A 14,439-nucleotide genomic window follows, 5' to 3' on the forward strand; every position below is an offset into this window, starting at 1 on the left:
CTCAAATTTACTATGTAGCCCATGAGGCCTCAAATGTAGCAATCTGATTACAGGCTTAGAAGAAGCCAGCTTTGGGAAGGCTTAAGAATCAGGCAGGTGGATCTTTTTAGCCACAGGGCAAAGTGGTTTGCATAAACCCATTCTTGGTTTCCCTGGGACTGAAGATTTGAGATTGCTGAGTCCACCGTGGCGCCAGGGGGCGCTGCAGAATGCTCCCGGAAGCCCACAGACCTCACTGCGGGACGCACTTGCTTTCCGGCTCCCGGCTCTTCCGGAAGCGGAGCTGCTTACCGGCGTGGGACGAGCCGGGGAGCTGCCGGGAAGCGGCCGGGAAGCTGCTGGGTGAACAGAGCCTGCAGCGGGGCTGCGCCTGGCTCCCGCGTGGTGCGCCATGGACGACGCCGGCGGCTTCGGAGGCAGCGGAGGATTCCGCCCGGGCGTAGACAGCCTGGATGAGCCGCCCAACAGCCGCATTTTTCTAGTGATCAGCAAGCACACATCCGAATTGGTGCTGAGGGAGCGCTTTTCGCCCTTCGGAGACATCCAGGACATCTGGGTGGTGCGCGACAAGCACACTAAGGAGTCCAAGGGCGTGGCCTTCGTCAAGTTCGCGCGCAGCTCACAGGCCTGCCGGGCAATGGAGGAGATGCACGGACAGTGCCTGGGTCCCAGCGACACCAAGCCCATCAAGGTGCGGGACTGAGGTGCCTGGTTTAGGGTGTGTGAGGTAGAGATGCCCAGGTTGGGGTGTTTGGGATATGGGTGCCCGGGGTTGAGGGTGCTCGCGAGGGTGGCGGCGCTATGGGTTGGGGTCTCTCCCGCCCCTTTGCTGCGCCGGGGATGCTGTGCAACTGGTAGGAGAGGGGTTGGATTCTGCACGCACCGTGAGTGTGCCGAGGATGGCTTGGAGGAGCGGATCCCCGGCCTCTGGCCAAAGGAGCCTCTTACCCTGGGAACAGATTGGGTAGCCACATCCAAGGATAGCACAACTGTGGCTGACAACCTCCTGTCCCCGTCTTCCTGTCTATTGTGAAAACTTTTCTGAGCTTCCTCTCTCGAACACTGTAATTACCTTCCCGACTAGAAAATTTAGTTTTTGGGTTTTTTTTTCTCGTGTATTTTATTTTTACAAAGCTTGAAGGATCTCTTAAGTAAAAAAAAAATATTACAGCACCATGCCTATAAACAGAAAATTATCAAAGTAAAATTATTTTGTGACAAGCTATGCTATACTGGAAAGGGGTAAACCTAGAAAACGGTGCAGGGTGTGGGGGAGTTCTGGTTTGGGTTTTGTAAGAATACCATTTGTGAGTGTTCATGGACTGTGGGCTGGAGTGTCTCCAGCCCCTCTCTCTGCTGCACCTGGGCATGGGGAGGGGAGTTAGAGGGTAGCAGGGGCAGAGAAAGGCAGAGGGAGAGGAGGAGGGAGAGGGAAAGAAGGAGGAGGAGGAGGAAGAAGAAGAGAGAAAGAGAAGGAAGAAGAAAGAAGAAGAGGCCAGCCATGAGCGAGTGGAGAGGAGGAAAGAAATGGGGGGGGGGGTGGCAGGGAAAGAGCAAGGGAGGAGCGGGGTTAAACTTTTTGAGAACAAGGTGTGTGCTAGGCGGTTCATGTGCCCTATATAGATACAGTCATTAATCAGGGGACTTTATAAGCTCTTTAGGCTTGAAAATTTAGAAATTTGTGATCTGATGGTACCCCCGTTCTTATGTTATCCAAGGTTCCCCTTTTCTCTACTATTTGTGTTTTCTTTCAAGTTTCTCTTGTATGTTTCTTTGGCTACTTCATTCCTGGTGTGTTGACTAAATTAACTTAGAGTTGTCCATTTCTTCTAATACCGTTGGCAGTGCTTGACATATGGTGGGTATTACTGAAGAAATAACTAAAATAGACCACCTAGGGATATGCCTCTAACTGTGTCTTGTAAGTAGGGTCCTTTGCCTCTATAACAAGCTGTCTCCTGAGCAAAGGTAAGCTTCCCCTGGACCCAGTGTTCTCTTCCACAAAAGTATACAGTGTCGTGGTTTTTATATTTGGTGTCTTTTGAGTTTCTGCCTCCTGCAGTGTTCCATGGTCCATAGTTTTCTCACACTTCAGTGATACACACTGCCCTCCTTAAAGGAAACACACACACACACACAGAACCCCTCATGGGTCCTTGTGAATAAGGTGATCCTTATCACCTCAAGGCCTGCCTGGCCTACAGACAGATTTAAACTGAAGCCAGGGTTATAAATATGCTTAAGGAATAGGAATACACAGCATTATTCTGAAGGCTTTATATGTTTCTTAGGTTTTCATTGCCCAGTCCCGATCATCAGGAAGCCACAGGGATGTTGAAGATGAAGAACTCACGAGAATCTTTGTTATGATACCAAAGTCCTATACAGAAGAAGACCTGCGGGAGAAGTTCAAGGTACTTGTGTGTTGTCATCATAGCTCCGCCCTCAACATTGTTACTAACAGTCACTAACAGCTGGACGATCGTAATGAGAGTTCATCACAAGACCTAGGTTGAGAAAATGAAGTGCAAACGCAGAGTATTCTCATTAAGACTACACAGCTATAGGTTGTAGCACTAAAGTACAAGCCCTCTCTGCCCCCAGAGCCTGCTCTCAAAATTCCAAAGCGCTTGTTGGTTCTCATTTATCTTGCCCTGCCACAGAGTGAGTCACCGGCCTGAGCACGTGAGCTGTGCTGGCTAATTCTGATCATGGCCTGTGCTATGTTGATATCACACTCACTCACAGCAAGCTTTATCCTAAGGTTGAGCTTCTCTGTGGGTCACAGTTAAGGGAAGACGTTACAGCTCTGAGCTGCTAATCAGAGAAAATGACTTTGGACAAATAATTTTAAATCTTTGTAGGCAGCAACTATTTGTAGGTTTTTTCTCAACACAGTTTTAATTGTTTTGAGGTGGTTGCTTTCTTGTGGTATTCTCTTCTGTCTAACCTTTTAACACCGTGAGTTGGAGGTGGGTGACAAGCAAGAAGAAAGAAGCTAGCAGGAAAAAATAATTTTCTTATGTCTTTGGCCCGACTCCAGTTGACCTTCAGAAATAACAGATTCCAAAAATTTGTGCTCCATACCTCCTCCAATAGTAAGAAAATGTTTACCTATCTTTTTCTCAGAGAACAATAAAGCACCTTAATCTAAATATATAATAAACTTGTTTACAAGAGGATTTTGTAAAATACATACTAGATGACATAGCATGAGTTTATAAGCCTACGTGTCTTCCAACACTAAACATTACTGTGTGTTTCTCCCAAACACTAATTTTCTGAGTAGACTATTATGTTCTGCTTTGAACTGATCCTCAAAAGAGCATCCAGTCATTCACGATGCTGCTGGAGACACGTAAACATTTTCAACAGATACTGCTGCGTATTTAGCGTCTCCTAGACTCTTAAGCGTTTAACCTAGATCAGTCCATTTAACCTTTCGCAGTCCAGTGAGGTCAGAGGTGCTGAAGATGCTGACAGAGGAGAGTAAACTGCCTGGCTACTGAGTGGTTGAGCTAATCTCAGAATCCCAGTTCCAGAGCACGCCCACCCGTCTATTAAGTGAGGCGGTGTGGACAAGCCTTTCTCTCCCAGTTTAGTTTCTCTGTGGTTAGGCAAGATTTCTATAGGCTCAGCTTCATTGTCTGTCAAATCAGCAGTATAGAGTGTGTGTGTCACCTTGAAGGATTGCATTGTTTGCATGCACAAGACACAAATACGTATAATTTTCAGTCTTGGACTATCTTATTCCATTATTAATTGTGAGTCTCCTAAGGTCATCTCTTTTGACTCTTGTAGGTGTATGGAGATATCGAGTATTGCAGCATTATTAAGAATAAAGTCACTGGAGAAAGTAAAGGCTTGGGCTACGTGCGCTATTTAAAACCATCACAAGCTGCCCAGGCAATAGAAAACTGTGATAGAAGTAAGAATGGGCTTTTAAAGTTTTATTTTATGTGTGTGGTGGTTGTGCCTACATGTACATCTGTGCACCGCATGGGTGCAGTGCCTGCCAAGGCCAGAGGAATGTCAGATCTGGAACTGGAGTTACAGATGGGTGTGACCCGCCATGTGGGTATTGGGAACAGAACCCAGGTCCTCTGTAAGAGCCACAAGTGTTTGTAACCACTGAGCCATCTTTTCAGCCCCAGAATATAATTTTTTATGTTTTGTTTTTAACTTTGCTAAAAGGCCTTTAAAAAGAAATTCTCATTACTATAACAGCCTTCCATGCTATGCCGTGTGAGTAGTGTAGCAGGTACTTATCCAGCTCCAAGGCTGAAAACATTTTGCACTGATGAATCAGTCATGCACTGATGCCATCCTGAGAAACAATCGCCTGAACCCTCGCTAGTAAGCGCAGGACACTCCTGGCTCATTGTTTGCATAGGTTTGGGGCTTTAAAAAAATATTTTGTAATTTAAAGTATTGAAAATTGATTTACCCTTTTAGGTTTTTAAAAATATTTTTCTTTGTTGTTTTTCTTAAGACAGAGTCTTGAGTCTTGTTGTGTAGCCCAGACTGGACTTTGCACTTGTGATTCCCCTGCCCTGGCCTCCTAGCTGTCTGCTACAGGCAAATGCCCCTGTGCCCAGCAGGTCTGATTCTGTTTGTTCCTACCTGACCTAAGCCCTAAGAAGGATTTATTATACTAACAAACATACAAATTAAGGATGGCATTGGTAAGAGTTGCTATCTCGGGTAAATAATTTGAAGCTATAGTGGCAAATTGTTGGATATTTAATGTTATATATAAAATTGACTTCAGCAAATAAGAGGTGTACTAAACTCTGTGCTTTAGACTGTTATAATAATCTATATATACAGGAAAGAGTTGCAATTGATCAGTAGAATTCTCATTTGCCTCTAAAGTCCACACTGATTTTCTTCTTAGGTCCTTCTGTTTCTCAGAAGTCAGTCTTAACTGGCTTCCTGTGGTATGTTCCTCAGTATGCTAAGAGGAAGGTATAAGAGACGTACCTGCTAGCTCTGACATTTAAAACTTTATATCTATGTTGATAAGACTGAAAACAAAAGTACATCTTGTTTTCCCTGACCTCCTATTCCTTGTAGAGTCATAACTCCTCCCTACAGACAGAATGAGCTCAGATCAGTTAAAGCCGCCTTTGCAGCTGCTGGATAATATGAACACTATGAACCCATATAAAGATGTACACATAATATGGATAAGCATTTTGTTTTAGAGGGTTTGTGGGGCTTTCCCACCTTGTATAGGGAGGCATGGTAACAGGCTAAAGATGAGGACAGCCAATGGGGTTTTGATGCTAAGCACGCTGAGCTAATGGGCGACACCATCTTTTGGAAGAATGGCACAGCAATGCTGACCTTGCTTGTTTGTATTAACCTCTACTTGGGGCTCTTGATTTTGTTGTTGTTGTTATTATTATTGTTGTTGTTTGCTCTGTTTTGTTTGTTTTCTCATATACTTTTTGTCCTTTAACCATGAAACAAAGAAGCCAGTCTGATGGGGATGGCCACCATGTAAATTCTGCCTTGTACAGTTATATTTCTAAAACTAGGTCAGATCCGCAAAATCAAACATGTTAAGTTTACTATGAAGCTTGAAAATTCACGGGTTCTCATTTTCAGGTTTCAGAGCACTCTTGGCTGAACCTAAAAATAAAGTGTCGGAGTCCCCAGAACAAGATTATTACAGTAGCATGAGGCAGGAGGCTTTGGGACAGGAACCCAAAGCAAATCTGTTTCCCTTTGGTGAGTAGACTGCCTGTACCTCTTCTTATTAATATGTATGTAGCATATTGGTTACCTGTGAGCTGACTTCAAGCCATTATCTGTCAGCAACCTGAAAATGCTACCTAGTGAATGAAAATCTGATATGTTGCTGGGTTTTTTCCTGAGAAGTTGCTCAGTTCTTCTAACATCCTTAATTCATAAACCTTGTTTACCTTCTTTACAATATAGATTCCTCTGACTAGCTACACATTATCTACATACTAAAATGTTAACCACTATATTTTGTGTGTGTGAATTCTGCTTTTTTGTGCAATTAACCAAAAGTATGAAAGTTTTATGCAGGTATCCCTTTACTGTGCTGCTGTTTACAGAGAGGAGAGGACCAAAGGCAGACACTGGGAAGTGGGGGAGAGTGGGTTAGAGTCCACAGAGGCACAGGCAGAACTTTTCAGATAAGATTCTTGCCATATTTTACAGTTTTATATTCTACACTCCTTCCTGTAGCATTGAACTAGGCTCTCCTGAAGTAGTTCTGAAGTAGTTCTATATTGAAGTTAAGAAAGTGGGTGAAGCTGTCTACTTTCCTGTCACCGCTTCTCTATGGTTGTAGAATACTACAGTACTACAAAAGACAGGGGTAGATATGATCAAAACATACTGTATATGTGTATGAAACTCTCAGAGGATAAATTAAAATATATTTTTAAAAGAATTATACAAAATATAGTGTCTCATGTCTAGACATTTTAAATATCATTGTGTAAAATGGTTATATAATTTTTAATGTATAGAAATTTAATCATTTATATATGTATACTATGTATAAATATGTATGTGTGTGTATTCTATATATATAGTTGGAGAACAGCAATCTGAATTTTCAACTTTTGACAAGAACGGTAGCAGAGGCCAAGAAGCTGTCTCCAAACGCCTGTCGGTGGTGTCGAGAGTCCCCTTCACGGAGGAGCAGCTCTTCAGCATTTTTGACATCGTCCCAGGGCTGGAATATTGTGAGGTTCAGCGAGATCCTTATTCAAATTATGGTAAAATGATGTTTTGCTGTTGTTAAGCTTGCAGTGTTCTGTGAAATCAGTTTTCATCCATACATGATACTTTCTTAGGCTGTGTATACTGCAGGAAGGTTATGTTTTCTTTTTCTAGGTTTTTTTGTTTGTTTTAGTTCTTTTTGTTAACATACATGTTTATTATTCAGTGAATTTTTTTACCATGCGAGGCCAGAGTCTACTCTGGCCCAAAGATTTATTTTTTATTATACAGAAGTACACTAGCTGTCTTCAGAAGCACCAGAAGAGGCCGTCAGATCTCATATGGATGGCCATGAGCCACCATGTGGTTGCTGGGATTTGAACTCAGGACCTTTGGGAGAGCAGTCAGTGCTCTTATCCACTGAGCCGTCTCGCCAGCCCCACAATGACATTTTTGTTCAGGTATATCATGTACTTTAATCTCATTACCTTCTCCTGGCCCCTCCGTTTTTCCTATTTTATAGTTTAAAATCCAACAATACCTTAGTAAATAAACCCTCAAGAATGTATCTTTTTTTTATATATATAAATTATTCACCATAAAAGATATTTTAACTCTCACAAAATAAAGAATTCTCTATTTCCCATTGTAAAACAACAGTGCCTCAGGCTAGGGTCTGGTTTGGCTCTTTAAATTGATGCATATAGAGTGTTTAAACCGTCCTCCTCGTGCATTTCCAGGTCTCTCTACCTCGCTGGCATCCTAAGTGTTCTGCACCTCTCCCTACATTCTCTGAGTCGGGGTAGAAGCAGGGGCTATTAGTTACAGACAGGGCCCTTCCTCACAGCACGCCAGCCGCGGTCTGCTCCAGGCGGCTCTCCAGCTGAGGCTCCTCCTTCCGGGCAGCCCTAGGTTATGTCAGACTGACAGTAAAACCTAGTCAGTCCGTCTGATTTACAGAGGACCGCACTGTTTCTCACGACAGAGAAGTCATGAAAGCCTCTTGGTTGTGTCACAAGCTCCTGGGCTCCAGGATAAACCTGCCCCCAGCACTGCCCACTCAATTGACACCTAGTCCCAGAGCTGAAATCTCTTCTAAGGAATGTGAAGCAGGCAACATTTCTGATTTTCATACAGATCACCCTCCTCCACGGTTGCAACTAGCTGACTCTATCCGTGGACAGGTTCTCATTGTCTCCTGTTCAGTATAATAAGAAAAACTCTTAGCTTCAAAGAATTAAGATTTTGGTTTTTATGTATATGGCTATTATATAAGAAAATGTAAGCTGGGCCTGGTGCTAAGTGTCTGTAATCCCAGGATGCACTGGGAGACAGAAACAGTGGGATTACAAGTTTAAGGCCAATGGCCTGGTCTAGCAAGTTCCTGCTAAGAGAAGAATCTTAAAATTCAACTCATTAGATAGAATATATACTGATACTACATTTTCTTAAGGTTATTTTTTTTACTATATTTCTGAATATATATGCTGATATTACAATTTCTTAAAAATGTTTGTATTTTACTAAGATCTAACTTATATTTCACTGCCTACAAATAGTGTTACATGCATGTTTAGCAGAACTTTGTTCTCTGTTATCTTTGATTTGTACTTACTGGTTGTGTGAGAATAATGGAAGTCCTATATTTTTCCACCTTTGAAATACATTGTAACTGGGGCTGGAGAGAAGGCTCGTTGGTTAAGAGCACTGGCTGCTCTTTCAATTCTCGGCACCCACATGGCAGCTCACACCTGTCTGTAACTCCAGTGCCAGAGCTTCTGACAACTCACACAAACATACATGCAAGCAAAATGCCAATGCATATAAAATTTAAAAACGACAAAAGAGAAAGGAATACATTGTAACTTAGGCCTTAAGGATGAGGTCGCGGTCTGCTGCCTTTTGCATGTCTGTATATTCTCTATTTTAGGTCATGGTGTGGTTCAGTATTTTAACGTAGCATCAGCTATTTATGCAAAATACAAACTACATGGGTTCCAGTACCCTCCTGGGAATCGGATAGTCGTCTCTTTCCTGGATGACGGGAGTAATATGACAGAGTAAGTACCATTCCTGAGTGGCCCAAGTCAAGCCGCGGGCCACGTGACTCTGGCTTGAAGGATAAAAATAAACAGTTCACCTCAGGTGAGGAAGCCACAGCAAACAAATTATTGTTAAGATGCTGAGTATTTCTAGTTTCCCATAAACCGTCGGTGGTTGTTTCCAGACTCATCAGGAAAATGGCGACACAGATGGTGGCGGCCCAGCTCGCGTCGATGGTGTGGAGTACCACGAGTCAGCAGCAATTGCTGGTAAGTGGGGAAGAATGTGCATCTGTACTGAGGACGCTTTCCGAGCTGGCGTAAAAGACCACGTGGGTGCCGAAACACATAGCTCTTGGCCCCAAAGCGCTCAAGGGCTGCCTTCTTTTCTCTCCCTTTGTGCCGGACTCTTCTGCAGCAATTTGGAGGAAGTGCTGCCTCACAGGCGCCTCAAATCCAGACAGATGTTGTACTTCCGTCGTGCAAAAAGAAAACGCCGCCTGAAACTCCTGTGAAAGAAAGGCTGTTTATTGTGTTTAATCCCCACCCTTTGCCGTTAGACGTGTTGGAGGATATATTCTGGTAAGATTCTCAAAGCTGCCCGTTGGTAGTTGTAAGCAGGTACACTCATTTAAACCCGTAACCACCGTTCTCACGCTCCTGCTGCTGCGCCGCGACCTGCTCTGAGGTCTAACGACTTAACTGAGCTGTTCTTTATGCTCATTTTCTTTTCTCCGTCAGACACACATCCTGACCTACACACGGGATTTCCCTGCTTTCTTTTTTAAGACTTAAGATATACAGGAAGGTATAGAATGGAAAAAATCACTTGTCTCTTGGGAAAAGATTCATTTGCACAGACCTGTTGTTTTGGCGTTCTGTTTTCTCCATGTTATAATTGAGTGTTTACTAAACATCTTACATTTTACCCACACTTGGTTGGATCCTGAGGGCTATAACATGGAGGGCAAACCACTTAATTATAGGGGATAATATGTAGTAAGAATAAAGGCAAGAGGAGGCTCTTACCTATTTTTGTATCTTAATATAACTTTATATCTACCATAGCTATTTTTTAGACATTTGCCCTTTCCCCTCTAAGATTGTTTATTAGTTAAGCAAATAGGTAGCATGTAAAAGTGCCATACACAATGTCAGTCGTGTGGTACAGATATGTTGACCTTATGTAACTGATTCATTTAGGTTTGGGTTTGGTGGTTTTGTTCTTGATCCACTGCGCCCCTCTGTGCTGGGCATGTACTGGGCTGGCATGCTAAGTGTGGTAAACAAAGCATTCTACTACATGAACAAGATGTTTGTTATACAGAGCAGCAGTGGAAGGTCCCACAGAAATTCAGAGGTTTCTCTTTAAAGCAGGATAGGTCCTGAGACCTGTAGGATAAACCTAGTTTTGCCAGAGTAGGAGGTTGAGGGTGTGGCTTGGGTTTGGGTTTTTGTTTTTCTGGCTGGAAGGATATGAAAAGAGATCATTTGAATGTGGACAATGAGAGACTGTAGAGGATTCAAAGCTGGAGACACCAGTGAAGCTAAGTTCATTTTTACCTAGGAGGCAAGGTAGAACCGTTGAGATCTTAAGGAAAAAGACAGAGTAGAGGGTAAATTGGAAAGGGACAGCCATGGGGTAGAGAGAGTCATGAAGAAAATGTTAGAGCAAGGGAGAGACAAAGATGCAGTTGGTGAGGAAGGAGGCCTCCGGGAGCCAAGAGAAGTTTGTGGAAGAAGGCACTGTTTGCTGCGCGGCGCCGAGAGAAGTTACATGCTGAACGTAGACAGGCATCGGGAAAGAGTCGAGACTCGTATTTAGAACTTACAGGTAGATGGTCTTCTACTTTGTTTCAGCCGTTTTGGGAACCTGATTGAGGTCTACCTTGTGTCGGGAAAAAATGTGGGCTATGTCAAGTATGCCGATAGAAAGAGCGCCAATGAGGCCATCACAACTCTGCACGGGAAGATTCTGAATGGGGTCAGACTTAAAGTTATGCTGGCAGATTCCCCAAGAGAAGAATCCAAAAAGAGGCAGAGAACTTACTGAGTCTTAAGGTAAGTGCTTCTCACCCACTAGCGAAGGAGTCTAAAAAAAGGACTGTCTGTAAGTATTTCACTTGTGAACTTTCCTTCTGGGGTCTTCAGGAGCCAGATAAAACCATGTTGGCTTAAAACTATTAATAAAGCCAAGTTCGTCTTTCAATATATTTTGTTAATTTAAAATTGTTTAAATTCAGGGCTGGAAAGATGGATTAACAGTTAAAGGTGCTTGCAGCTCTTTCAGAGGATCCACCTCAGGCTGCTTCTATAACCATTTGTGTAGACCTTACAGTCTAGAGCACTGTTTCTCAACCTGTGGTGTGCAGCGACCTAAGACCATCACAAGACAAATATATACATTATTATTCATAACAGTAGCAAAATTACCATTATGAAGTAGCAATGAATCTAATTTGGGAGTCACCACAGTATGAGGAACTATACTAAAGGGTCACAGCATTAGGAAGGTTGAGAACCACTGCCCTAGGGCACCTAGTGCTCTCTTCTGAACTCTGTGAACATACTCAGTCATGTATACATACTCACAGACAGACAGACAGACAGACATGTACACATGCACGCGCACACACACACACATATATATATATGTATATATGTATATATATATGTATATATATATATATATATATATATATGGATATGTCTTTTTTAGTAATCTTTTGATGTCTTACTATCTTCATACTGAAAAACAGTATGAAATAATGTATATTTTTGGACCTAAATATTAGTGTCTTTCCAGACTCAAACTTTTGAGTTTGCACATTGAAAATATATGCTCAGAAAATACTTTCATGTGCATCTGTGTATTTCTAAAGAACTCTGACCATTTGCTAACCTCCATTTCTGTGAATACTGATATAACATAGCTATTCTTTTTCCTGTGGGTTAGTTTTCAAAGCTCAATCTTCTTTCTCTGTGGTGAGTCATATCTCTGACTTAAAGGAGACGTCATCTTTGCTTTCCTCTAGTGAATTCTGAGTTTCAGAGACTGTTTGTTTCCTGTTCCCTCACTCATCATCCTCTCAGCCCTGCTCCACGTCAGGAGCGTCCAGGTCTGGCCAAAGTTGTGAACTAGGAACTTGGAATTAGTACCGTAGGCCTCTCCGGTGAAGACCCTGGTTCTGTAGAACAAAGCAAGTCATTAGTTCCTTCTTCATGAAAAGCATTTGGCAGAGAAAAATGCCCACTGGGCCCACTAGAAATAATCCTGCTTTAAAAGTGCTTTTAAATATCTTTTTTAATGACGAAATTCACACTCATTATACTAAACAGCTTGGCATTTTAGCGCTAAAAATATTCTGGTACCAGTAAAGAATTAGCAAGCAAATTTTCTTGTTTGCTAATAAGATGTTAATCATTTAATTCTGTATAAATAAATAGTCCTTTAAAGTATAATGCAGAAATTACACTTACCCTTGTGTTTAAATATTTTAGTATGTAGGAGATAATTACTGCTTTTGTTCAGGGAGTTTTTGCCCTTTAAAAAGGCAAGATATTGACTTCGTAGTATGGGAAGATATACAAAGTGGTCTCAAAGTTGAGCCTTTCTAATGATAATTTACATTTTAAAGGGAATTAGTGGCTTGTAATCTCAGCACCCAGGAGACTAGCAGAAATGCTGAGTGCGGGGCTGGTGTGGGTGTGCAGGGAGAGCTTTAGAGAGAGGGAGTGAATGAGAAGGGAGCAGAGATGTGCACTAGGCCCACCTCGAACAGAACAAGGAAAGCTGTGTAGTTCTCTTGAGATTTGAGAGAACTCGGGTTTTGGCTAGGTTCCTTGTGAGGCACTGGGACAGCCAAATTCCTGATAAAAGGAAAGAAAAGCTTTGTAAATGTGAGCTAAAAACCCTTATATTTATGGCTTTAGTGGAACCTTTCAGACGTTATCTTATACAAATGATGAGAAAGTAAAAGCTTAAGGGTGAAGGGGAAAAAAGATGGCGTAGAAGTCCCTTCCCGCCAGCTGCTACTGAGAGCCAAGCTTTAAAGTAGGGCAGCTTCGCCTTCACAGTGATGCAGGTTCACCTGGCTTCCCAATTAAAGGAACTACATGGTTTTCAGCATGGCTAGCCATCAGCGCTTTTACCATTATTGAATTTTGATACATATTCAGGGCAGAGATCAAAAGGGGTCAGATTACTTGAAAATGGTGCGATGGTTAGGATAGAAATAGCTATAACTTAGATGTCTTCTCATTGCACCATGGCTTTTGTTCTTGTTGCACATCCTCTATTAACCATGGATTGCATAGTGAGATTTTCTACCTTTGGGGTGCATTAAATAATTTTATTAGTCAAGAGTGGGACCCTGAACCTATAGTTGCAGTTCTTAAGAGACTGAGGCAGGAGAATCATAGAAACTGCAGAGCCTGGAAGACACAGTGAGACCCTGTGTCAATATGTGAATGATCTTTTTTAAAGGTTCAACACGATAGTTTGATAGACTCCCACATTTTACATGTCGTGACAGGAGGGATTTCTTCAGTGTGGTTGGTGCACTGTTCATTTAGCTTTTATAGGATGCACCTCCTGCCTGCTGGGTGCTCTTGTCTCTGAGGAATAAGCCTAGGGTTCAGTGAGCCCCACCCGAGAGATCTAAGAGCCAGTGTTGAAAGTAGTTGATCTCCCTCTTGAGGTGAGTCTTGTTTTTATATTTCTCTTTCTGTTAGCAGAATATTGACATTTTACTATTTCAGAACATGTGGTTTTAAGTTAATTTACAGACTTCTCTCTCTCACAATGCAGCCAGTACCTGCCAGCATCAGCTCTCTAAGTAAGTCTGGTCTTGTTTACTTGGAGGCATTTATGCTGAACCAGGTCAGACTGGCCATGGAGAGGTTACAGAGCTCCCGACAGTGTGGGATGCTAACTACATCGGCTGCACGTGATGATTTTCATCCTTGTGTTGTGTTCTTTCTACAGAACAAAGACTAACTAATGACATAATCCTCAGCTGACTGACTGAAAACCTGACTGGACGAACCCCTGTGGACAGTTGACAGCTTTTTTTTTTTTTTTTTTTTTTTTTTTTTTTTCTATTTTCTTACATATCCGATAGTCTTCACACCATTGCTTATCTGGGATCGCTGACATGTATTTTTGTCTGACCTTAATGGAAAAATTAATATAGTAGTTGTTTCCTAGAACAAAATGTTGTTGTGTATAGCAGAAATAAAGCTTCCTTAGAGAAATATGTTGTCATGTATAGCAGAAATAAAGTTCGCTTTGCATAACTAAATCATGACTTATTTATATGAAAAACAAGAAGGAAACAGTAGGTGCTGGTTAGGCTTTAAGTAAGTGGCAAGTTTCATCGATTTTGAGATGTGTATTTTCACTTTTTAATATCTGTGAAAGCAGAGGCGTGTCCGTTGTGTGACACAGTGATTGACAGCCTCTTCCGGGTAAGACATGACATACAGGAGTTTCTTCCATCTGGCCACTTGCATATTAGAGTCAGTGAAACAAGCGCACACTCGTTCCACACAGTCTCCCTGCTAGCTCTGCCAGGGCACAAGCAGTGTTTGCTAGAGAGAGTGGGCTGTTGTGTATTTATTGCTAGACCAAATTTTGTTGATACTTTTGTGAGGATTTCTTAGGGTTATAAAGTCTTAATGATTTAAAAAA

The 14,439-nt window shown here is 42.2% G+C and overlaps 1 protein-coding gene across 1 annotated transcript; it reads left to right on the forward strand.

The window, feature by feature from the left end:
- The first annotated feature begins 257 nt into the window (after positions 1–257).
- On the forward strand, positions 258–14,050 carry Rbm45 (RNA binding motif protein 45). Its single transcript, XM_021155467.1, has 10 exons — positions 258–691; positions 2,292–2,414; positions 3,802–3,928; positions 5,614–5,736; positions 6,576–6,761; positions 8,636–8,765; positions 8,933–9,017; positions 9,166–9,329; positions 10,608–10,808; positions 13,735–14,050. Exons 1-9 carry the CDS (start codon positions 392–394, stop codon positions 10,798–10,800), a joined length of 1,431 nt encoding a protein of 476 aa, XP_021011126.1. The 5' UTR covers positions 258–391; the 3' UTR covers positions 10,801–10,808; positions 13,735–14,050.
- Positions 14,051–14,439: the final 389 nt, after the last annotated feature.

This window comes from Mus caroli, chromosome 2 (genome assembly GCF_900094665.2).
Source record: "Mus caroli chromosome 2, CAROLI_EIJ_v1.1, whole genome shotgun sequence".
NCBI lineage: Eukaryota > Metazoa > Chordata > Mammalia > Rodentia > Muridae > Mus > Mus caroli.